Here is a 25,797-nt window from a genome sequence, read left to right on the forward strand (position 1 = left end):
AATGGTTATAGGGCCTATTTTTCTTAAGCCTCATATGTGACCGAAGTAGACGAATGTTACATTTCTTAAAACTATGAGACATAGGTGATAGATGTTCATAGATTCTCCTAAATATTATTTGCTCTAATATTTTCGAAAATATACAAAGAAGGGAGACGGGTCTATAATTTTCAATGTCATTTTTATCGTCTCTGTTATGAATTGGGCTGATTATAGCTGCTTTCCAGTAGCCTGGAGAACGCCTAGTTTAAATAATTTTAGAAAATATTTGATGGATAGAATGAGACAGAGATGCTTGTGTTTTAGTGAAAAGTACTGGCGATAAATCGTCGGGGCCTTTACTTTTATTTGTGTTCAACGATTGACATATTTCACGTATCTCGAGCTCAGTAAAACTAATTGTATCAAGGACTTTATTAGAATCAGGTTTGGGTGGTTCTGAAAACGTACACGATTCAATGTACACAGAAGTGAAAAATTTCGACAAATTTGTTTGTGCATATTGTCAAGTTGGCCCAAGTTTCGTTACGAAACGGGAAACTGAAATTTTCAGTGATTTTTTTTGAACTGTTGGTATGTTTTGTTTCTATGAATTTACAGATTGCTATGGATGACGATCCTTGCAATGAGCGTAAAATCCTATGTTTAGTCGAGAAGTTTTATTCATCCGCGTTTAAATCTGAAGATTTTTTTGAATCTCCTCAAATGGACTATTTGCCCTTGGTTCAAAAACTGTTAGAGTTTGAAGATTTTGACGGCCATTGTTTCGCTTCCAATATTGATTCGTTGCTGTTAAATTCACCCGAATCGTTCAAACATGAGTTTCTGACTAATTTTCCAGTGTATGCTGAATCACTTCAAATGAATACTCATCAATGGTTTTTGACCTTGAAGGCTGTATCTAAGTTAAAATTTACAGATTTAGAGCATTTCTGTGTGATAGCTAGAGTTGTTGATCTTTATCCTGTCAAGCTATACGAAGCGCTTAGAGAAGATGCGTTTATTTTTAAAAACCTTTATCTTAGCCCAAGCTTCAACGTCGTTGAGCTGTTGTCTTTTAAACAAAAGAAAATGCCTTTGTTCTTCAACAAAAAGTACAGGTTTTTTGTCTTGGCGTTTCTAGAGTACTTGATATCCGAACAGAAACTGCCTTTCGTTTTTGATAGTACTTATTTGCTAATCCACATTGCCCGCTTATTTTCTTCAAGCATTGATATTTGCAACGACGAACTTCTAAAAAACTTTGCTGGTTGCATTGAAGATTTACCGAAAGTTCCTGTTTGTGCATACGATTACTATGATTTAGAGATACCAAATTTGACAGTCATGATTACCAACCTGATAAAATGTGCCAGAAAGTTAAAAAGCGAAGAGGCACCAAAGCGCTTCGTTAAACAAATTCAATCTATAGTCACTCTCTTCAAACCTCAACCTCGCATTTGGTTAATTTACAAACTGAGTGAAGGATTTCAAGACGACGATCATGTACTAGGCGTTTTTGTTGGGGTAATAAAAGAAGCAGCGCAGTCAGCTAAAGTCGCTGGTGAAAATTTTAGGCTGCCAAAAGCTTTATTGATGAGTTTTTCATTCGCGAAAGAAAGCAACATTCTTGAGCAATTTGATAGACATAGCTGCCTAGTGAACTTTCTAATATACCTAAAGATTACGAATCAGTTTTTGCGTTTCAATTGGACAAACAAAGACACGCGAAGTTATATTGAAAGTATGGAAAAATTGATCGCTGAAACTCGTAAAATGATAGTTGAACTGTCCAAATCTTCTGAGTTTAATGAAATGAGCTTGACAGTCCAATCAGAAGAAATGAATAGCTCGGAGAACCTCAAAAATTCAGAAGAAAGCAGAAAACGTGTTTTGACGAACATCGATATGTTCGAGTTTTCGCTGAACTCACTGAAGCACAGAACTAAAAAGCTTGACTCAATAAACAAAGATTTATAAATTGCTATATATAAACAAATTTTTAACCTCAGAAAAAAAGTAAAATAACACAAGAGGGATTGGCCTGCTGGCTGACAATTTTTTAAACATTTTTTTTCAGAGCAGAAATGGTTGACAAACCGAACGTCGCCTTCTTAGACGACGGTTACTATGAAGAAATAGTTGTTGGCGAGGAAATGGTGGGAGAAACAGCGGAAGAAGTCATAACAGACCACTATGTCACAGAAGACGGACATGTGATCTCTTCAGCTCCTGGACAATTAGACGGGAACCTTTTAACACTCAGTGATGGGCATCATACTATTGTGACTACATCTGCGCCTGGCGTGGAGCATCAGCAGCTGGCGCAACAGGTGTTAGTGCAACCACACGCCCAGCAGACTCAACAAGTAATCCAACAGCAGATGGAGGAGCAGAACATGGTCGATCAGTTGCCAAGACCGAAGCACGGTAAGAGAGTTGTTTTTGGATGTTATATTACCTCATAATTTGACATGTTGCGGTTTTTTGGCGAACTGAGTCGGAGAATTAGAAAATGTTTTTTTTTTTCTAAATATACTGAAAATTGTTGGATGAGCTTCTGATACACAGTTTAGTTTGATTAAGATCGAATGCGAGTTTTCTGATTGCTTTACTTGGCAACACATTATGACTCATAATGTTTTTTTTAATACTTCAGAACGATGTCGTTGTGAGGCGCGACTGTACGTGCACTACCATTGTGCAATCTGTGCCAAGCCCTTCGCGATGAGTTGCATGTTGAAGCACTTTCAACATCTACACTATGCTCCTGGTACAGTGAAGACCACTTATGCACACCTCATCGACGAGGACAGAGAACTGTACGGGGTCATCAGCTACTCCCAACTGACTCCGAATCCAGCTCACGTGATCAAACTGGCAAATGGGTCCAAAAGGTGTTCCAACTCAGTGTGCAAAGCCAAGAGACGAGAGGGTTAGTATCTCTGGCGATATTGGTTTTATAGCAAAAAATCTAATAATGCTACTACCACGGCTTAAAATGACGTGCGTAATGAAGAAAATCTGGTTATATATCTTTGAATTATTTTTATGCTTTGTCTCAATTGCTTAAGGTTCCATCGAAGAGTGTGAACATTGCGTTGCGGTGGAGGATGGCCCAGCAAGTGCCCCGGAGCCTATCTTCATCGACCAGCAGATTCTGGACAACTGCCACAAAGACTTTGTGGAGAGCTACAAGCAGTATTGTAACTCAGCAGCCCAGCACGGTGTCCCGGCAGTCTGTGTTCTGCGAGCGCCTCCTCATGTTACCTCACATATTATCTACTCATGTTTCAATGAGAACAACATCCAAAAGAGGTAGACTAAAAACTATCAATGAACAAATTCTGGTGAAAGTATTGTGATCTGCGGCGACAAGATGATTACAAGTATAATGAAATAGTGTCTGAGACTAAAATGAATAGAAAAATGTTTGCTCTAAGTAGCGTTACCGGTTACTTCCGCGATGCTTTAAAAGTGCTCCATTGCCTATCAAGTGACGCTTCAACAAGACTTTATTTTGTTTTGAATGTTTTTTTTCAATCAACGATATAATGATTGTGGTGTTTTTTTTTGTGATGTGGCAATTAAGATCTAAATTAATTTAATTGTAAGGCCGCATAGTTTAAGAGCTAATTTGATAAAATTGGGCGTGTTGAATAATGTGGTAGTCGTTGACAGGTACTTAGTCGTGCAATACGAGCCCACAATCAGTTGCAGTTGTGGCGTGGGGGCGGAGAAGGCCTGTTGGCATCGGGCCATAGTCTCTCTGTGTTGCCAGGCCCCTGGCCAGTCGGACAATGACTCACTTGATCCTCCCTTCGAGACTCTGTTCTCTGTGCGAGAGATGCAGAGGTTCATTCAACCTACAGAAGCTACAGTGAGTTAAGCTTCGACTGATTTGTTTATGCTCATTTTGCGTTCCGCTCTTAATGCACATTGCTTAACTTTGTTTTCTAATTGAGTTTAGTGAAAGTTCAAAAAAATAGTTTTCTAGAAAGCCAAATTTTAAACCTAGATATTTGATAATTCAGTTTCATTTATTTGTGCTTTGGGCTCTTTTTCCTTCCCCCACATGCAAATTTTTACAAGTAAAATGATTGTTCACGTTGTCTGATTGTAATCAGAATTGACAAATTAAGCCATAACAAGTATTGGTGCAACCGAATTTTGAATATTCATTCGCAGAAAAGCTTTCGAAGGCTACCGCGATTATTTTGTCCTTTGTAACCTGCGTGTTATGGAGTTTTTTAATCGACTTGTCTAGCGAGCGAAAAACAACAAAGCTACTAGCAAATTGAAGCTGCTTTGATCCTCCTGAGCGTGTGTTCAGCACAGCTGGAAACTTTTCAACCAAGAAAAGAGCAGCAACTACTGGATATCGTGGGAATATCCAAATTTTTTGCATGAAAATTGAAGTATTTTCGCTTAAGTTTTGATCTTCATTTTTTCTCAAGAGAACAGAAAATCCGAATGAAATAACGAACGTTCTAAACTCGGCTAATGTTCTTATCTTTTTGACTAAAATTCGAAGGCTATGTTCGAATGTTGCACCACTAATTAACCTCTGCATAATTAACCTTGTACTACTCGTTACACCATAAAGTAATGAGGGGGGCTTTGAAATGGGGCTTGAATCAATTGCAACTCTGATAAAGATACTGTATTCGTACTAGTGCAAACCGCAGTATGAGTTTTGTACTATTTTGGGGTTTGCTTGCATGTCAATCAATGAAGTCCCATATGACTGTTTTAGCCAAACATTCTAACTGGACGCACCCCGAAGCCAAGTGGAAGCAGACGAAGCAAAGTGGCCAAACTATCATCTGACCACCATCATCATCATCACCAGTTTGACCCCCAGGGGATCAACAATAACAGCAGCAACAACCCATCTGGTCTGCTGGGGAGGGATTCTGCCGAGATTGAACACGCTCAGTTGTTGAGTGAGCTGGGAGGGGGAGGGGCAATGCAACAGACTCATGCTCATTTGGACACCCAGAATGTATTGGTTGGTAAAAAAATCTCTCCTTATTGAAATCCAAATTTTATAGGCAGGTTTATATTAAAAACGTAAATTTTTTAGAGTCAATGAACGTAGTTCAGACTCATGTAAATGTCGTTATTATTTTTTTTGGTTTTTTAGGAAAAATCTTGAAATTTGTTCAGGTTCCAAATTACTTTTCTTAAATTGCTCCATTAACTACAGAAAGGCATTCATACATATAAATGCATTTAGGAATGCTTCTTGGCATAAATGCACTATTCGAATTCAATTCAGTTTCAGCTGCTAAAAGTTAGGTAATGTGCGCTCTCCAATTACGTAAAGGTAAAGGTCTTGAAAAGCATGATCGAGTTCTTTTTTCGAAATTGGTATTTATTTTTCAGATTTCTCAGCGAAGTGAAAAAAAAATTGTGATTGATCCAGTTATCACAAATTGGGTTAATTTTATCAAAAAAGAGTCAGGCATAAATTGTTCTAGAAATTCAATGAGCTTTAATGCCATCCATTTTTACGGGTCGATAAACGAAGTTCATACTCTTATATAGGCCGCGATAATTTTTTTTTCAGGAAGTCTTAAAATGCTCTAATAACTACAGAAGTGCATTGATACTTATTAAAGCATTAATGAGTGCTTCTAGGTATCCATGAGCTTTTTGATTTGCATTCAGTTTCATCTGCTCAAAAGTTAGATATGTGAGCTCTCCAATTATGTAAATGAAAATATGTTGAAAATTATGATCCAATTCTAGTTTCGAAAGTGGAAATTAGTTTTCAAGTTTCCTAGCGAAATGAAAAGTTTAGTGATTGATCCAGTTTTCTCAAATTATATTAATTTTTTGTAAAAATGTCTATCATTAATTGTTCTTGAAATTCAAAGAGTTTTAAGTCTTTACTTTTTACTTTGATTTTCAAAAAGAAGTATATTTTTGTTTCCTTGCGCTCATAACTCTTTTCTATTTGTCTGTTGGCTGTGTTCTTATAAATATTTGTTTGCGCAAGTAATGATTTATTAACGGGATTACATATTGCAAACTCGAGGTTTAAAGCATGTTTGATTGCATGCATATTTCTTTTATGGGTTGTACGCGTTAAGTTTTAGTGAATAAGAAGGAATTTTAGGTCATGTTTGTAAGTATTTATGAACGCAGTTAAGACACTTATATAGGTCGTGTTGAATTGTGTTGTTTTCAGCAAAATGTTTTGATGTTTGATCATGACACGTTTTTTTGCTGTTTGACTTTTGATTCCTTTTTAAGTTCAAATTAATTTTTTAAAGGTAAGATAAATTACGCTATCTGAGTATAAAGTGGAAATGGTGTTAAAAGAAAGAAAACTAAATTCTTGGTTATCAATATCAAAACAAAATCCGGTTAAATTGACTCATGACATTTTCAATGAGATTCGGGAGAGGATAGACAAGCATTCAATGTCTCATGGGAGTTTATCCCAAGCCCAAAACAGGAATCCTTAAATTTAAGCACCGCCAACAACAAATGTGTTTTTTTTGCATACTCGCGAGAGCAAGTGTACTTGTAATTTGGAACTAGATTTTTTTCCGTAAACGTTTTTGGAAAATTCAAATAAAACTACTTTGTAGTTCAATTTAGGCAGTAATTTTTTCAATCAGATTTTTGTTTTATCGTATTTTTTATGTCAGCTCAATTTTCATTTATTTGATCAAATGCAGTTCATTTTGTGGTTCTTTCGAAAGCTTGGGTTTTGATTTGATTTGAAGTTTTTACTTTAATTGAAAGTTGTTTTTTTTTAAATGAACCAGCTGTGATTTATTATATATTTTGCATGTATCGATTTAACGGTTTTGATATATCTTATATCGGCTGAACGAAATACCAAAGTTTCTAATTACTTTTGCGTGTTTCGGTAGGGACGAGTCGTAAAAAATTTTTATCATTTAATTTTTTTTGCTACAGATTGTTTTCGGCTTAACGAGGGTCAACCCAATTTTTGTCGCCTCAGATTGCTGCTGGGTAAATAATTCTCATGCTTTTCAAAACTGTTTTCGCTCATCATCCGAAGCAAAGGTATAAAAATTTTACAGACATAGTTTTTTACACAAGCAAAACTTGTGTTATAGTATGAACTCTTTTTTTTCCAAGCTAAGTCGCAAATATTGTTGCGACAAATTGTGTTCATTTTGACCAATAAGCAGCTATTAAGTACAGCCAATACTAAGGGTATTACCACAAACTATTATATTACAAATAACAATTTAGCTTCAAGGTATCATGGATCTGTAGCGTAGAGGTCGGGAAGGAGAACAGCATCAAAATAAGAGGGTTCGAACCTGGCCAGGGTCGGATGTTTTTATGAACTTTTCCGTATACTAGCTAAAATTCGTCCGCTCTAAAAATTGAGGCATGTTAGTTGGTATTTTTTTTTCATTTTGACTGGTTTTGCTAATGCGTCATAAATGGCGTCGTAAATTTTGTAGGCTCAAAGTTTTTCTCATTCAGTTTTTCCTAGGAGCGTTATCGGCCATATTTTTGCTTGTGTATGCGAATTACAACTTCGCTTCTATGTTTTACTTTTTCCAAGTATATATTTTTTTTCAAATAATTCAACTTAATTTCTCAAAGAAATTGATTTCCTTCTGTTTTCTATGAACTAGCTTGTAATGCAACGTTTTTAAATGTGAAAGGACGCAGTGCAGGCACTTACATTGGTGGTGCTGAGTTTTTTTTAATTCTCAGGAAAGAGTCTTAAAATTTGATTACATTCAAGTTGTGCTATCGGGGCTTGCTTTTGATTTCTTAAGTTCAGTTCTTTTACAAGCCTTAAGATCAGTTCACTTGCCTTTGTTACAACGAAGGCAACTCAACTATCAAACAGAAAGTGTAAAAGTCACGAAAAACGTGAAAGATTTGAATTTAAAATTTTTTTCAAAAACAGTAATTTTTTCGAACTGAAAAAGAGATCAATAGTTAAACCACGAAAAAGTGAATTGGAGTCTGAAAATATAATACTTTTCTTGAAAAAAAAATCATCACAATCTATATAAGAGTCTGAACTACGTTCATCGACTCTTAAACATAGCCAACAGAGACTTTTTCCAGTTTTCTTGCGTTCTTTGACATTTATCCAACTGTCTGTTGGCTATGTTTAAGATTCGATGAACGTAAATCAGACTCTTAAATACGTTTTGATTGTTTTTTTTTTCAGGAATAGTCTTATAATTTGTTCAGGCTCAAATTTACATTTTTGCAGTTTAATTATTGATTTCTTTTTCAGTTCAGTTCATTCTCTTCGTTAAAAGGAAGGCGAACTGAAATATCGAATAGCAAAAGTCTAAATGTCACGAAAAACGTGATCGACTTCTAGTTTCGAAAGTAGAATTTAGTTTTCAGGTTTCCGAGTGAAACAAAAATTTTACTTATTGATCCATTTTGCTCAAAATGGGATAATTTTATCGAAAATGTGCAAATCATAATTTGTTTTGTGTTCAAAGACGATTAGGGCCATATAATTTTTTGTTCGCATTTCGGAAGTTGAAGTTTTTCCAAAAAACAAGCCAATTTTTTTGTCTTTATTGCCTTTTTTTCCAACTGTCTGTTGGCAATGTTTTAATTTGAGTTTCGGAAGCTTTTTGTTTCCTTGCTTCTCATTGACTCTTTTCTAACTGTCTGTTGATTACGTGTTATTTTTTTCCTGTTATTTTTTACTATCTAGTTCTGCAAATTTTTCAAATTAACTGTCTGCTGCTTTTTTGAATGCGTTTCAACATCGGTTTATCGTTAGTCATTGTTTGTCTTCTGATGTTTCAGCAATCTATGTCATCGGTGGGAGTGGCAGCTCAACAAGCCCTGATGATTCCCTCGGCAGTCGAGTCTGGAATCCCCACACACCCCCATTTGGGGGGCACAAGTGGAGCGATGATGGGTCAGGGATCACTCGAGTACATGGCAGCTGCAGGAAGCGGTGTGAATTTTGCCTCTGCTCCCGAGATGCTGATTGCGATTAATCGTCTCAATGATACAATTGACAGTCTTAGAGCGGAAATTGTCTCTCTCAAGTCACAGGTTTAAAAACTGTTTCACTCTCCTGGTCTCTTTAGTCTTCTATTTCGATCATCATTTTAACTCACGCGAAAACTGAGTTACTCGTTTTGGGAAACTGGAAGAGAAAACGCAGCAACTTTTTCCCAAAACGAGTAACTAGTATTGGAATATGTATTTGATTGTCCTGTCAATTTCAAGCCTATAATATTCTAGTGATTTCAACAATAGAAGCAGATTTGGTTTTGCGTAGGTCGCGGATTCGAGTAAGTTCGGATCCCGCTATCGCGAGGAAGGCCTCTATACCATCTCTGTGAAAGGACCTCACACTTCCAAATCAACACTCGAAGACCTCAGCCGCAAACAGGCCAGAGTAGTAGTGCCCTCATTCGACGTCCAGTCCAAAACCGGATCAACCGGAGGGCCAGGTGCAGCCGGAGGTGTTGCGGGGAATATGTCTGAACAAGGACAGGATTCAAGTGGGGGCTTCACGGTGGGAACGAGCCAACATGATCAGGGAAAGGGAACACGACAAAATGTCGGGGACGATATTTTTGAGGAGATTTCAGAAGACGAGAATGATCCGAATCGAGCTTTGCCTGGAAACAGAGGAGAAACTGGCAGCGGTAAGCTGATTTAATTTTTTACGCTTGCAGTTAGCATGCGTAATCAAATGGAATATAGACTTTTGGCTGGTGAACAACTTGTAACAGAATCACTTAGTTGCTTTATTGCAAGTTTTTCGGCTTTGTTGCCAATCGATAATTGATTTGAAATATTTATTTTACGCTATCGATCTCATTGCTTGACGTGTTTTCATTAAATGGAACATCCTTCGAGGCATAATTATGAAATTTTCCTAGCTGTTGGTTTTCAACTTATTGGCTTTCGTTCCATCTTTTGTCTGCTAGCTCTTTACACAAGCGAAGCGGAGTGTATTATTACGAAGAATTTTTTTTCTAACCTAAGTCGCAAATAAAAGTGCCCATTTGTTATATTTCAATTTAATCATATTAAAACTCATTTAAGCATAAACAATTTAATGGCATATGTTGCTGCTTTATTTTTCGCTAGTGTTAAGTCATGTTTGAAAAAGACATGTTTTGTAAAAATGTATGGGATTTGTTGTTTTTCGTTAAATTTTTCAACGCTTTGGAAATGTTTTGCAGAAATTTCATTAATTCTCAAAAACATTTGTAAGGGTTTTCAAAATAATGGTACCAAAGGAAAAACCGGCTGCTTTTTTTATGTGCCTTCATTTTTTTTGCTTGTGTCGTTTCATTTTATCTCACGTTCTACGACCTTCGAAAATTTCAGTAGGGGGGTTTTTTGACATATTTGTTTTGAGTTTTTTCATTTTCTCAAATATCAAATGCGAGATCAAGTCTGAGATCACGGTTTTAATCAAAAGAACAAATTATGGAGATCTCCCCTTCTCAAAAATTATTCCCTAAATTTGGCAGAAAAAAATAATTGCCTCAAAAAAGCCATTTTTTTTGTCATTTTGATTAATTCTTAACACTTTTTGGACTTTTCTCAAAAACTACCCTGCCAAATTGGAGATTAAGGATTTCAGCTAAATAAAAAATCAATCGTCTGAATCCTACCTGCGCAAGCGGCTATGCTATGCTATGCTATGCTTTTGCAAAAAAAAAAATATGGCCTTAAATGTGTCTACAATTTTTGAAATTTTGCCCGTTTTTGGAAAGTTATTTTGTTTTTCCAAAACTAACCTGCTGGTTCTGAGGTTGATAGTTCATTAAAACCAAAATGGTGCTTAGATTTTCCCTGAGTAATCTGTTTTACCCTGATTTTTGTAGAAAAACTGAGGACTTTCGAAAAATTCCTTAAATTTTTACCGTTTTAGAAGTTTTGTCACTAATCTCGAAAACTACCTCCTAAATCTGATTTTAAGGGTTCAATCTAAAGAATCAAGGTGCGGAAATTTTCAATCTTAAAAAAGGTTGTAGAAAGCAGAGGCTATTCCCATGCTTTAGAGGATAAAAGTTTATGGATTTAGAAAAATCAAACTTTTGATTTTTTAGTCGATTTTTGGAAACTCTCTCACTTCTTTCGAAAACTACCTAGCCAAATCTGAGATTCAGACTTCGAAGAGCTAGCTGTTTTCTTCTTTAAATACGCGGTTAATCTCCTACTTAGCAGAGAAACACTAGGGTTTAACTTAAAGTCCTTTTTTTGAAAATTAGGCTTTTCCGTATCACTACAATTTATGATTATAATTATTATAACAGGTAGATCCATCATTAGCTGGGCCATTAGCTTACGTCCAAGCGACGATGGCGCAAATGCGAGGGCGTCAGACTCCTACTCACAAAATCGGATCTTCAAATCCGGAACATTTTAATAGTTATTTTTTTGGTCGAATTTTTGCTGCTTAACATTGGCATTTTAATAGAAATTGAAGCTGCTTTATTGGTGGCTGGTGTTAGTAAAAATACAAGCGGTTGTGGAGCAGATATGAGCACGTGATACTCCTAGTCTCAAAAAAAATATTCAAGGTTTTTTAATCTTTTCTTTAGTTCACTTTCCGTGTTTGAGCTCTTTTTTGCATTTTCCTTCTTGTCTTTGCGAAGCGCAGCTTCGCCTCAGTGTAATGGTATGTTTTTGTGGTATTGCAAGTGGTGCAAAGCTCTGCCTCGCTTCTATATTTACTTCAGTATAAAATATGCTTCGATACGAGTTGGCCATTTGTGGACACTTCACCCGCAAGACAGAATGTTGACTTCAAATCCACATTTTATGTTTCAGGTTCTGATACGAATGGGCGTCCTAGACGACAACTGCAGCCGAACAGACTCTACAATGGCAAGGAGTTCTTAACAGACTCCAACAAACCATCCAATGCTCCTTTCAAGCCCAAGTCAAACTAATTTAAACCCATGTTTCACCACCCCACCATGACACTACACGTAGTTAACTGTTGCAATTTGTGATGTTGGGTCGAATAAAAAGTTACTATCATTTAAGAAAAATTGGCTCTTTCTCCGCTGAACTAAGTTCAAATAAAGAAGAGAAGGCTGAATGAAGTTGAAATTGCGTTTGCTCAGAATTTATTAGCTCATCAATGGTAATGCAAGTTTTGCCGGAATTTAATTTGGTGTTTAACATGTTTCTTCGTAAAGAGCTGAAGAGATGGATTTTTGGTCCTTCTTCTTGCTGATAAGTGGTGTCTTCTTAACTTTAAAATTTTCAAAGACTAATTGGGATGAGTCAGGTAGGAGAGCCATTTTTTGTCAACATTTTTTCTGATTGGAAGTCTAATTTCTCAATTGTAAGATTTCGTTAAAAAGGCTAGAATGAATATTCGACAGGATATCCCTTATTGCATCTTCAGTGTTTGTGTGGTTCTTTCGCTATTGAAAACAAAAACAGTTTTATTCTATCAAAAGTGGGATTAGTTAACAGCGTTAATTATCAGTCATTGAGCTTATGTGATGTAAGTGAAATTTGTAAGGCCTTTTCGTTTCATTCTTTTCTAGTCTGATTTACTTTTATCGCTTGTAGCATACTATTAGCTTTAAGTTTTATATGTTTTTTTAAACTAAAAATTGTTTAAAAAAGCTCAGAGCCTTAGACAAACTGGGGTTCAGACAATACATTGAATTGTAGCTCATCAAGACTTTCAAAAAATGATTAATTATTTCGTGAAATGTCAAGATATAATATGCTGTAAGCAATGTCTAGTTTTGTCATCGTGGTGCGCAGTAGTATCTAATAATGATGGAGGAGCAATTTCCGATTGTCAAATCTTTTATCTACTAGATAGGATTGAATTGGAAACTCGAATTTGTTTGGAATTCTTTCGAATTTGTTTGGAATTCTTTAATGCTGTGTTCAGTTTTCCTGTTGTGATACTTTTCAATTTCACTGTAACGTTATTTAAGTCGCATAAAAATGAACCAATACATTCAATTTATTGTTCCTAAGTCTTCAGGAAAGTAAATGTTGAGGTACAAGGAGCCAAGTCGACCTTATTTTGATGCCAGAGGTGGTATCTTGAAAAAGGTCATTTCGATATGTAATTCAATTTTTCAAAATGAGCGTCCGTTCCTTCCCTAAATAAAATAATTTTTACCAAAAAAATTGCGTTTTTTGGCGTGCGCTCCCCCCTAAAGTTAGTATATATTGGCGCCTAAGGCGCCTTTACAAAACATTTTTGGGTCCGTCAGCCAAAAGTGGATATCCCGAAGTAGTACAAAGGGGGACCTTTGGGTCAGCTGGGGGTCGAATCCATTAGGGGGGGGGGGGGGAGCGGAGCGTCTGCCCCTTCCCTAAATCCGCCCCTGATCATTTAGGAAATTGTTTATCGATTTTTTCTTGTAATTTTCAGGCGATTCGAAACTCCGTGACTGTATTTGAGGTAACTTACAATACTTTGAAATTTGGCTTGAAGTTAGACGAGGCATCATTATCATTTATTTGCTCAATGATTATGTCGTTACGACTTTCGATTTAAATAGCGGAGTCTGTATTGCGTCAACGTAATATCTATATTTTACGAAAGATCGTCAATAAATTTCAGATAGTATTTGTACATTAGCATATGAAGAGAAGGCATAATTAGAATAATTTATCGAAGAAAGCAGTTCATAAGCTGCAATTCTGTATGATATCAACTCTAGTCCTATTCTGAATCGTGCAAGTCCAAGTGGAAGAATGCCCGAGAGTAAAGTGGACTCAGGAGGAGTAGGATCTGCCTCCGGGATGTTGCGACGTCTCAACATCGGCAGTGGTGCCTCGAATGGGGGATCTCCCTCTAGAAATGCTGCAGTTGGTCCTCCCATCACCATGCAGGATCTTCATGGCAAGGAGGTTATCACACCAAATGACGTGAAGAGACTCAATTGTATAGCTGACGGTGAGGTTTTTCAAAAGCTAATAAAAATTGAATTTTTCTTGGAAAGCTGAGCCTGATTTTATCATGCAAAGTGAGGCGCTACTTTGGGTTTAAATGTTATCAGAGATCCGTTTTATTCAGGAGCTAATAGGTAGTTCTGGGTTGTCGTCCTAAAATCACTACCTGTATATTTCTGGTCTGGTAATTTCTTTCTACGTTCAAGGCCTTGAATCACGAGGATTTAAAGTGGCAATAGAGTTATAGTCTACTAAAATGCACAATTAATACATTTTGGAATTGGATAGACTTCTTTATAAAAAAAAATAGAAATAATTTCACTATCATATCTTGAATAGGCAGCGTGTGAGCATAGAAGGTGAACATGTTGATCTAAAAATTATGTTTCATAGTTGATTTGATGTCTGTGTATCGTGTTTAGATTACCTTTGCAAGGTGAACAGCACAGAGTACAAAATAGACTTCACCAAATTCAAAATCAGAGACCTAGAGAGTGGACACACTCTGTTCGAGGTAGCCAAGCCACAACAAGGTTGGATAGCACTCAAGCTCGTGTTTCTACTTCTTCTTGAATTTCTAATAATTTGATAATCTATCTATCTATACTATATTTAAATGCGAGTGACAGCTATCTCCCACGTTTAAGCATAATAATTTTGCATGTTTAACGAAAGAATTTTTCATGTTTAAGCTATAGCATATATTGCAATGCTTAAGAAAATTTTTCATTTAGTTTTTCGCAAGGTCAATAATTTGTCAGTATTTTTTCCGAGGCCAAATTAAGCCTGTCTGTCTGTCTGTCTGTCTGTCTGTCTGTCTGTCTGTCTGTCTGTCTGTCTGTCTGTATACCTGCTTTTTGAATTAATTTGATTTTGTCTTCCTACCCGTCTCCTAATTTTTTAATTTTCATCTATTATCTATCTATCTATTATATATTTAATCTATATCTATCTATCTATACTATATATAAATGCGAGTGACAGCTATCTCCCATGTTTAAGCATAATAATTTTGCATGTTTAACGAAAGAATTTTTTCATGTTTAAGCTATAGCATATATTGCAATGCTTAAGAAAATTTTTCATTTAGTTTTTCGCAAGGTCAATAATTTGTCAGTATTTTTCCGAGGCCAAATTAAGCCTGTCTGTCTGTCTGTCTGTCTGTATACCTGCTTTTTAAATTGATTTGATTATGTCTGTCTACCCGTCGCCTAATTTTTTAATTTTCATCTATTATCTATCTATCTATTATATATTTAAATGCGGGCTTCACTATCTCGCCATGTTTAAGCTTTTTCAATCTGTTATTTTTGCATGTGTTGCAACCCCCAGGGTACTCTGAGGAGTTGCGAATCTTGCCCCACATTCTCACTTCTCAAATCCTTGTAGTTTTCGAGATATGACGTTTTCTATGATTTTTTGAAAAACTTAGATTTTAAAAAATTCCAAAAAGTTGAAGATCTCAATCCTGGTGTTGGATATTGTGAGAGTACTCTCTGGGATTGCGAATCTTGCCTTTGACTATGGCTGCTCAAATTGTTGTAGTTTTCGTGATGTGGATTTTTTGGATTTTCGCTGCCAATTATGACTGCTCAAATCCTGGTACTTTTCGAGATATGACGTTTTTTTATGATTTTCATCGAAATTTTCTAAAAAACTAATGTTAAAAAATTCCAAAACTTTGAAGATCTCAATCCTGTTATTGGAATCTGTGAGGGTAATCTCAGGGGGTTGCGAATCTTGCCTCTGAATTTGGCTGCTCAAGTTTTTGTAGTTTTCGAGATACGGCGTTTTTTAAAGTTTTTTTCAAAATTAAGAATGGCTAAATCATTTTTGTATAAGAGATACGACGATTTTTTGAATTTTTCGGAAAACTCAAATTACAAAATAATTTTTTAAAGTGAAATTGCCAACCCTGTAGTTGTGTACTTTCAAAGATTGCGAATATTGCCATCAAAGAAGATTGCTCAAATTTGGTAGTTTTCGAGATGTACTTTTTTTCTGGTTTTCAAAAAAATTACCTCTTATACAAAACTTAAGGTGCAGTTTCTCAAAATTTGAATTTCCCAACATTGTAGTTGGGTACTGCAAGAAAACTCTCAGGAGTTGCAAATCTTGCGTCCAAATGCGACTGCTCAATTGCTTTCAGTTTCCCAGATGTGACGTTTCTTAATACATTATATACTTAGATATAAAAATGTCACAATTAATTATGGTTTTTTCAAAATTTGAATTAAAAAATCGAATGGAAAATTTTAAAAATTTGAAGTTACTCTCAGGAGTTGCAAATCTTGCGTCCAAATGCGTCTGCTCAATTGCTTTCAGTTTTCCAGATGTGACGTGTTTTAGTTCATTTTAAATTTTTCGAAGAACTTGTATAAAACTTACAAAATTTTATGGTTCTTCAAAATTTGTATAAAAAACTTTGCAAAATTTTTAATCACGAACCCTGTAATTGGGTGCTGTCAGAGTACACTCAAAGAAAAGTTTTTATTTTGAGTTGTTGAAAATTCGAAGCACCGGTGGTGCAGTACACGCTTGTTAATTTGTAAAAGAACGAAGTGATTATCACATATAGGACGTGATGATTTTTTTTCAGGCAAATGTCTTGAAAAAATTTGTTCACCCTCAAATTTTATTTTTCGAGGTTTTAGTTATGGTTTTTCAAATTCATATTTGAATGCCAATCTATTGATATACTGTTTTTGGGGCCCTTTTTCAAGCAGTAGGCTGCAAAATTACTTTTCTGCAATTTTTTTTCGTGCAAAATTGTTTTTTGTGCAGTTTAAAGCTCCTGGATATTTGACGTTTTTTCACTAATATTTGCGAAGCCCAGCTTCGATTCTGTGTAAAATACAAAGAGCTATAACGTGATGTTTTTTTTTTAAGATGAAAAGTATTCAAAATCCTCAGTCCATTTTTTTTTTTCGTTTTTGATTTTTTTACAGTTCCAATCATCTGTTTGCTATGCTTAATTCAAGGACAGAAAACAGTTTCTTATTCAAGGACAGAAAAATTTAAAACTTTTCTTTCTACCGTTGATGGGTTGAAACTTCCCAAGAAGAGAAAATTTAATTCTTTATTAATCCAAAATCTTTTTTTTTTTTGAAAATAGGTACTAAGCAAAAGGTCACGAAATCTTAAAAATTGGTCAGCATAAACAATTTTAGTTTTCAACAGTTTATTTCAGAGAAGGGTATGAAAGAAAGACGGAAAGATTTTCTCTAAAATCAAGTGTTATGCAACATCAGCAAACATTTATCTTATGCAATGGCCAGGGAGAGGATAGACATAGGGCTTAATCACTATCCATTAAGAATCATCCTTGAGTCAAATGATATTATTGTTATATTCTTCAAGGTTTGGACAAAAAAATATATCACTTTAATCCTCTTTGAATTGAATTTTCCTCAAGCTATCAAAGGTAGCCCAATTCGCATACACTTAAGATGGACTAAACAAGCTCTCATCGTTTTAATTGTTGTTTGATTATTGAACACCCTTGACAAAACCATTGTTTAAACTATTGGAATTTTTTAATATGCGATTTCTGAATAACTAGAGTATAAAAATCGCTCTACTTTTTCTCTACAATAGCAGTTTTGTTAACATTTAAGCAGCAGTCGTAAGAACCATGTGTTTTTTCCAAGTATTATAGCAAATATTATAATTAAACTTTAACTTATGAACAAGTAATTGTCATCAATGATCGACATATGCCCCATTTTTTCTAAGAGTTAGTGATTGACATTCGTTATATTCAAGCATTTGGAATATATATTTGTCAATTAGTAGCACTTTTTCTTGCAGAAAAATGATCATAGGTACAAAAACTCGATTTTTTTTTTGTATTTACACTTGCGAGAAGTGTCTTGCAATCGGGAACTAGATTTTTTCCCGTAAACAACTTTTCGTACATGTCTCCAACCTTTTTTTAATGAACATTTTCAACTTTTATTTTCCTTCACACTTGGCATAAAAGTAGCGCTGTCGACTTTGCACCTCAAGGTCTGTTGTTCGAGTCCCTACCGGGCTTCGTTTTTTTTTTCAGTAAGTGTGGATTTGAAAATTTTATTCCGGTAAAAGTTTGAATTGTCGGACTTTCGTTGGTCTTCTTCAGTTTTGTGGGCTTATTTACCACATCGCGTATTTTGCTTGTGCTGAAAGCCACTTTCGTTGTGGTTGCAAGTGCAAGTGTGTTCATTGCATTTTCAGGGGGATTTGAAACTTTTGAACTGGTGTTATGGCTTTGTTTGCCACGTCACGGATTTTCTTATCCTTGACTTAAAACAGAAATGTTTTTTTTTGAATTCATTTTTTTTCGACTCAATTGCTCAATTTGTTTCCCGTTCATATACTTGAGTCTGTTGCTAGTTTGATATTCAAATTTTTGGAATATGTGCCAAAAATGAACTTCTATCGAGCCATACAACAATTGAATTTTTGGTAGACCTAGTTTTTCTAAACATTATTCTACTTTGGACTTTCTACGTTTTTAAAATTGCGTTCTATCGCAAGTGATACGATGCTGCGATTCGCCTCTGCGTATGGTTATACGTTTATTAAGTACACGAAATTTAAGAAAGAATTTGGAGTTCTCTGTTTTAGAGAACGAAAGCTAATTTTCAGCAATTCTTACACATAGGCAGGCGCTGATCTAGGAATTTCTCGACCTTATTTGTCGAACTTTTTCCGCTACTGCACATAGCGCTCATAAGCTGTTAGAATTTTGTTATCGATAAAGCTTTTATCTCTTTTTATAAATTCATAAGATTTATATCCTTCAAGTTTTTTATTTGTCCATGAATAAATTTTGGTTTAATATTAAACCATCAAGCTCTTTTACATTAAGATTTTTGTGTAACCCACCAATATCTACCCAATTTTAGTTTGATATTTCGGTTTTCGGTCGGATAGTTGAATGATATCTTAGTAATATCAATAAAGGTTTGGCGGGCTTTAAGTAGAAATCGGATAAGTTTCTTTTGTTACAGTTTCTTTTGGGTGTTGCAGTGAATTTTTCATTTTTTTTCAGCCGTTAATGACTATTTTGTTTTCATTTTGCCGTGTGTTACAGACGAGCACCATGACCCGGATGGAGAGAGGGGAGGGGAGGAGAGGGGCGATGACTCAGTGAGTCCGCGAGGGGGAGACCAGGGCCACGCCAGCAGTGCATCCTCAGAGAACAGTGGCAGATTCGTCAGATACAAGTTCAGCCCTCACTTCCTCAAACTGAAACAAGTGGGCGCCACGTAAGTCTAACCAACTTAACATTTTGTTACCTTATTTGATAATGATGATCAATGGTTTATCACTAACGTGAGAGCATTGAGCACAATGATTTAAATGTTTAAAAGATACCGTGTAAGATGATCACTTGAGATATTGCCTTCAGACTAATTATATAATTAATATCAGTTTTTTTACAAACATTTGAGAGGCAATAGAATAGGCAATGTTTGGTGGTGGTGATGATGATGATGTCGAGACTTTACCACTTTCTTTCCTCGAGAGTGCGTTATATCCTAATAGAGGTGTTCAAGAGTGCCGAAAGCTCAAATAAGTTTCACTAAGCCGGAAAAACCGTCTTTGAATTATTAAAAATTTTTTTCAACATTCTAATGGCTTTATCTTCGGATTTGTTTGAACTTTAGGGAAAAAAACGTATGAATATATTTTTTAAATTGCTCTAGTAATTTTTTACTTTGTAAAATTCATGATGCTACTCAAGGAGAATTGTTTGTAAATGAATATTTTATAAATTAATTGAGTTCCAGCAGAATCACCAGCCTCAAAACAAATTAAGTGTCAATTCATTTGTAATGGAGCTGATAGCTTTGGAGTCTTTTTGTTCAAAACGCTATAGCACAAGTTAAAATTGTTATATATTAAGCTGGCAACCGGTCTTGATCGTTGCTTACATAGTAAGTGATCTTTACATATTAATAATTATTAATGAAATCATGGCGTGACAGTTCATAGTACAGCTATGGAATATCACTCTTCCCTCCATATCACTCAATATGTGGCTCGTTGCTGTTTTTTGCGCAGATTTTTGTTAGAGCACTGTGTTGACTTTTTCTTTTTGCCCTCTGGATGTTAGGCGCAGATATCCACGCCATCAGCCTGGGTTTTGCACACAATTTGCTCTAGTTTTAACTCGTTTTGCAATCACGGCCATATCCGAACGGATCTACTCTTGCTGCTTTCTTGTTGCAGTGTTGAAGGTCTGATAAAGCTGGCCAAAAGTATTATCCTCAGAAGGAACACCGTTGGTTGAATGTTGATCCGCCTAACACTCCAAAGCAAGCCATGAGCTAGATGCGGGATTCAGGCGCTAGGAGCGCTCTGTCGCTGCCACCATGTAACAAAGCTAATAGCTTTGATTTGTTTCAGTTCAGAACGCCATTTCACAAGTTAAATTTGTTATATTTTATGCTGGCAACCGGTCATGATAGTTGCTCACAAAGTGAGTGATCTCTACTAACGTATACAAATATCAATGAGGTTAGATTACAAGATGTGAAATCATGGTGTGACAATTTATAGTTCAGCTATGGAATGTCATTTATTTACAGTAAAAATTAGGTTCAAATGAGGCTTGCAACTCTGCCTAGGATTAGCCTGTAGGAATTCGCCTCTCCAAGTAATTCATTTTCGAAGAACAGCCAAAGCAGATTGCGAATGGAAAGTTAAACAATTACAGAAGTTTTATCGCTTTCTCTTGCCATTGCAACTTGATGTTTACATCATCATCTTTTCGAAAGTCCTTGTGAAACTTTGGCTGCTCCTTTACTTCGGCACCCTTGTACTAAACCGTCCTAAAATATTTTCTTATAATCGGTATATTTTCTTAAATATCAGGGCAATGCATTTCAAGTTTTGACACGTCGGTAAGAAAAGAGGTTGAAGGACCAATCTGCCGAAGTGTCAGTTTGCCGAGAAACGGGAACATTCATTATTGTCATCTGGGGGCTTTTTTCATACTTCAAGGACTGACTGCGCGAAAATTTTCAACCATTCGATGCCTTTTCAGAAACAGAATGCCGCTTTGTTGCATCGAATTTATAATTAATGTATTCTGATTGATAAAAGTTTGAGCATTTGGTTATTTGCGCTTGAGAACTTCCCTATTCATCTGTGGTTGTAATATGTTGAGAACAATTAACTTGGGATAATTAGAGAATAAGCAAATCATGGGGGCCTAGGAAATTAGACGATAAGCAAATTAGACGGATGCTACAAAAACGAAGTTAGAAGGAATTTTTTTTTACAGATCTAGCATTTTAGACGTCACTGCTATCAAAAGGAAAGGGCCAAAAAAATTGTCCTTTAGAGTTAAGTTTCAAAAATACAAAAAGAACTTAAAATGACAATACCTATCAAAACCATTAATTTAAATGAACATAAAACTTCAAATCCGAATATTACCGGAGAGTTATGAATTGAATAAATTATGCATAATTGACATGTAAAATTTACATTCATGTTTTTAAACAAATTTCGGCAAATCACGCCTAAATTGTTCCAATAAATGTCCAAACTGATAATATTCTTCTCATAATTGTTTTTCAATCGCTGGATTTTGGCATTGAGTAAAGGCCGCTTTTTTCCTGTGGAGGTTCACCTTACGAAATTTTGGAGTATACATTTTTGTGAATTTTTCCTGTTTTTTCAATTCTTCCACAACTGCCCATAGAGATGGGTGGTTTCTTCCAATTTTTCTGTTCCAGGAAGCATGCAATTATTCGCAGACGTTTGTTGTCCGGAGATTTTGTGGTCTATCATAAACGTTCCTCATAAAAATTCAATTTTTTGGATCCAAGAGAATTTTTATTTCGAAAATGGTGGTTTGGCATGCAGTGTTATGTCAGGTAATTTGGAAGCGTTTAGTATGCTGTTACAGTTTATTGAGAATTTGAGAGAAAGGAAGGATATTTTTGGTCCGCCTAAACAATGAAAGAAGCAATTTGTGGGGTTGTGATGAGGTCTAATAGTTCCCCTTCCTTAAATCCGATACTGCAGCAATTTTGAGGGGACATCCAGAAGTAATGACTATCATTGTCTTCGTGCCTTCATCAACTCGCTTGGTTTAGTAAGAGTAATTAACGTAATGAGTACTCTTATATAGGTCTTGTTTATTTTTTATTCAGGAAAAAATCTTGAAATTTGTTCACGCTTAGTTTTGATTTTTCGCTGTTTGACTTGTGATTTTTTTCTAAGTTAGTGCGTTTTCATTGTTAAAAGAAAGGAAAACTCCACTCTTGAACAGCAAAAGTGTAAATGTCACGAAAAACGTGATCAACTTCTGATTTCGAAAATGGAAATTAATTATCAGATTTCCCAGCGAAATAAAAGTTATACTTATTGATCCAGTTTTCTCAAATTAGGTTAATTTTAACAAAAAGTGTCCTTCATAAATTGTTCTACAAATTCAAAGAGCTTTAAGACCATCTGCTTTTTTCTTCGAAATTCAAAAGTTGAAGGCTCTTGAAAAAACAAGTTTTTTTTTAGTTTCCTTGCGTTCATTACTATTTTCCAACTATTAGATGGCTATGTTCTAACATATGAGTGATGTGTTGTAGGATAGAGTTCTCGATAGGGGAAGTGGCACTGAACAAGTTCAGGATGGTTGAACGTCACTTCTTCAAAGACAGACTTTTGAAGGAGTTTGACTTCGACTTCGGATTCTGCATGCCCCTCTCACACAACTCAATCGAGCACATCTACGATTTCCCGCCACTCGACCAGGCCACCAGTAAGTAGCCATGATGATACTTAGGCATGCTTTTTCGTATTGCCAATGTCCTTTCCTATAAAGTGATTGGGGGGGGGGGGGTTTGGGAGTGTTGATGTAATATATTGGTTGATTAGTGGAAGTTTTAACTTGGTAACTTTTTCTTCGTTAACGAAGAAGATTTTTTGTCAATCAGAGTCGAGTGACTTACACGCGTGTTATGAGCTTCAAGATATTTACTTGATCTATTTATAGAGCAAGATGATAAGTGCTCAGTTTTTAATAAACTATTCATTCATCAGACAAAGAACCAATTTACCACATCTTCACCGCTGACTGGAAAAGAGCGGTTTTTTCTTGATTTTGATTTGTATGCACAATTTTTTTGTGTTTTGTTAAGTTTGTAAATACTGCATCACTCTCAAACATTGAGCACAGAACATAATGGGCTTCTATACACCCCCAAATTTCAGTACGAAGGCACTTCAGCTCTGTTCCTGCCTGATAGGAAGCTTATCAAAAAATAGTTTTTTAAAGAAATATTGCAAGACTGAATAAATGCTCAAACATTTACTGCGGAGTTTCTGTTCTTATGTTTGTTACTGCCGAGTTTCTGTTCTTATGTTTGTTATGTTTCAGTTGACCAGATGGTGAAATCTCCATGGGAAACTAAATCGGATAGTTTTTACTTTGTGGACGACAGGCTCATAATGCACAACAAAGCAGAGTACTCATACAATTACGGAGGATGAAAAAAATAGACAAATAACATAAAAGCTGTCCTTCAAACAGCGCTTGAGGTTTCACCCCTCTGTGAATCAAAAGGAACTTAGAAAATATGACATTCGAGCTTGAATGTATTTAGAATTGACCTAAACTTGTTGCTTTGTATTATTCTCATGTGCATTCCTCCGTAATTTGATCCGAAAGAAGCTGATATTCACTAGCCGAAAGTTGCAATTTTGTGAGCTATTAAATTGAGTTTTATATTAAATAAGCATCATTATTTACATCGGATCCTAAATGAATCGGCTCGTAAATAAATCTGCTGTTTGAACTGTCTACCTCCCTTTAAGAGTAATGAATGTAGTGAAGGTCTTGCTGACTTTTTTTTAGTAAAAAGTCTTAAACTATTGATGCAATTAGGTATAATGCACTTTTTGAGTTCAATTGAAACTCATCTGCTGAAAGTGACGTAAATAGCACTCTCCAAATACGAATGTGGAAATGGCGCAAAAAAAAGTGAACGATTTCTAGTTTCGAAAGTGGAATTTAATTTCTAGATTTTCAAATATTGATCCAGTTTTCTCAAGTTGGGTTAATGTTATCAGAAAAAGGCCAATCGTAAATTGTACTAGAATTTCAAAGAGCTTAAAGGGCATCTATTTTTTTCATTGAAATTCGAAAGGTTTTTTCAAGAAAGTGAGTTTTTTTTGATGTTTACTTGCGTTCATTACTCTTTTCCAATACTCGATTGGCTATGTTTTAAGAATGCTGGTCCTATTTTTGTTTGTCTTTGAAGTTGGAAGCCGTTTGTGGAAAGTGCATTGAATCCGAAACTAAAGTTTGTTATATTAATAGTTAGTGATAATAATTTGTTGTACAAAATATCATTTTTCGAAACTGCGTGTTTTATATTGATCGGATGAAAGTTTTTTTCTTTGCTTGCTGAAATCTGTCCTGAAATTAATTCGGCAGATTTTTGAAAATTGGATAATATTTTGATAAAATTAGAACATACATTTTGAAGAATTGAGTTTTGTCCGACTCTTTTTCAAGACTTCAGAATGCAAGAAAAATAACGTGACAAGTGTGCGCTAATCTTATTAGCCAATTTGAGAAAACCGCTAAAGCTGCTCTCCAATTAATTTTGAATTGTGGCTCTTTTTTGCATCGAGTTTTCTCGTGTTGTGAAATAACACTTTTCTCGTTGATTACGGATTACCCATTCATGTTTATCTGATAAGAAGGGTATCCTAACTAAATTAAGTCAGCGTAAAAACTCCGGTCATTTCCAGATCGGAAATCTGTGGGTGTCGAGTCATTTCCTGGTTTTATTTTTGGTCACATACTAGATCATATGGAATATGAAATCGTATTAATTGTCTCGTAGAGCGTTCGTACTACAATGGCGAGCGTAGTTTCCCATTACGAACTTCATTTTTTTCATTCCAACTCGCAAAAAACCAACTCATAGATTTGCTGGCATAACGTTGGCAGTTAAATACCATCTGTTGTATCGCTTTTTGGTGGCTAGTTTTGGTAGATGCGATGACGTGGCATTATTAATAACCAGGTCAGGGGCTCAAGACCCTTACAATTGTTTTTTTTCTTTTGCCTGCTTCACGTTTTTAACTGTTTGGATATTCCTTTTGCCGTTTTATCGCTGCTATTTAGGAAGTGTAGGTTCGCCTCTGGATTTTATACAAAAACAGAAAAACAATCTCGAAAAAGCAAAACAATCTGGTTGAATTGTAGTGAAGATAGTTGTGAAGGTCGCTTTCTCGTAAGAAAACGAACGTCTCCAAAGGTTTTCCCTCTCAATTTGCCTATCAAATTAATTTGCATATTGCGTTTTTGATTTTTGTTGAATTTTTTTGCAAAATGGATTAGTTTTTGAGATGAAATAGTTTTAAGCTTGCGCTGTTTTTACATTTTTGATGCTTTTCCAATTTTCTGTGGGCTATGTTCTTGTTTCCAGAAAAAGTTCAAGTTAATTGCTTTTCTTTTGCTTGCGGTTTCATTTTTCTTTAATTTAAAAAAAAATGTTGTTTTTCAGTTGCGAAATACTAGGCGCTTTTCACTCTGCAATAGCAAAAGTTCAAATTGCGCACAAAAACGATTGAATCAAGCATCAAAGTTGGGTTTCACGTTTAAGAATTCCCAGTTGAAAAAAAAACTTGAGCTTTCAATTTCGAATTAATTAATTGTGTCCCAATTAGCGTTCCAATTAATAAATTATATCCAATAAGGTTAAGCTGATTAAGAGCCATGAAAGTAGTGAATACTCTACTCTTATATAGTTTTTTTTAGTTGGTGATTTTTTCAAGAAAAGCTTTTAAACTTTGCTTAAGCTCGAATTTGATTTTTCGAGTTTTGATATCTTGTAAACTTCAATTCATTTCCTTTCTTAACTATCGAACAGCAAAAGTCGTGAAAAACGTGATCGAGTTTTAGTTTCGAAAGTT

At 35.4% G+C, this 25,797-nt stretch overlaps 2 protein-coding genes across 2 annotated transcripts; both read left to right on the forward strand.

Moving 5' to 3' along the window:
- Positions 1–2,063: 2,063 nt before the first annotated feature.
- On the forward strand, positions 2,064–12,288 carry LOC134854493 (uncharacterized). Its single transcript, XM_063870763.1, has 8 exons — positions 2,064–2,409; positions 2,639–2,914; positions 3,054–3,297; positions 3,661–3,859; positions 4,736–4,990; positions 8,767–9,021; positions 9,251–9,623; positions 11,767–12,288. Exons 1-8 carry the CDS (start codon positions 2,067–2,069, stop codon positions 11,886–11,888), a joined length of 2,067 nt encoding a protein of 688 aa, XP_063726833.1. The 5' UTR covers positions 2,064–2,066; the 3' UTR covers positions 11,889–12,288.
- Positions 12,289–13,543: 1,255 nt separating this feature from the next.
- Positions 13,544–24,378, forward strand: LOC134854668 (protein unc-119-like). The gene is made up of 5 exons (XM_063871017.1): positions 13,544–13,876; positions 14,295–14,405; positions 18,950–19,124; positions 22,458–22,630; positions 23,249–24,378. Exons 1-5 carry the CDS (start codon positions 13,675–13,677, stop codon positions 23,359–23,361), a joined length of 774 nt encoding a protein of 257 aa, XP_063727087.1. The 5' UTR covers positions 13,544–13,674; the 3' UTR covers positions 23,362–24,378.
- Positions 24,379–25,797: the final 1,419 nt, after the last annotated feature.

Source organism: Symsagittifera roscoffensis, chromosome 9 (genome assembly GCF_963678635.1).
Source record: "Symsagittifera roscoffensis chromosome 9, txSymRosc1.1, whole genome shotgun sequence".
In the NCBI taxonomy this organism is placed as follows: Eukaryota; Metazoa; Xenacoelomorpha; order Acoela; family Convolutidae; genus Symsagittifera; species Symsagittifera roscoffensis.

Bases quoted from the DNA above. Each gene is read 5' to 3' on its own strand.
- LOC134854493 (XM_063870763.1), top strand. From the start codon at position 2,067: ATGGTTGACAAACCGAACGTCGCCTTCTTAGACGACGGTTACTATGAA. The intron at 3,298-3,660 runs GTAGACTAAAAA...AGTCGTTGACAG, and splicing joins GAGAACAACATCCAAAAGAG to GTACTTAGTCGTGCAATACG. The intron at 4,991-8,766 runs GTTGGTAAAAAA...CTGATGTTTCAG, and splicing joins TGGACACCCAGAATGTATTG to CAATCTATGTCATCGGTGGG.
- LOC134854668 (XM_063871017.1), top strand. From the start codon at position 13,675: ATGCCCGAGAGTAAAGTGGACTCAGGAGGAGTAGGATCTGCCTCCGGG. The intron at 19,125-22,457 runs GTAAGTCTAACC...GATGTGTTGTAG, and splicing joins CTGAAACAAGTGGGCGCCAC to GATAGAGTTCTCGATAGGGG. The intron at 22,631-23,248 runs GTAAGTAGCCAT...GTTATGTTTCAG, and splicing joins GCCACTCGACCAGGCCACCA to TTGACCAGATGGTGAAATCT.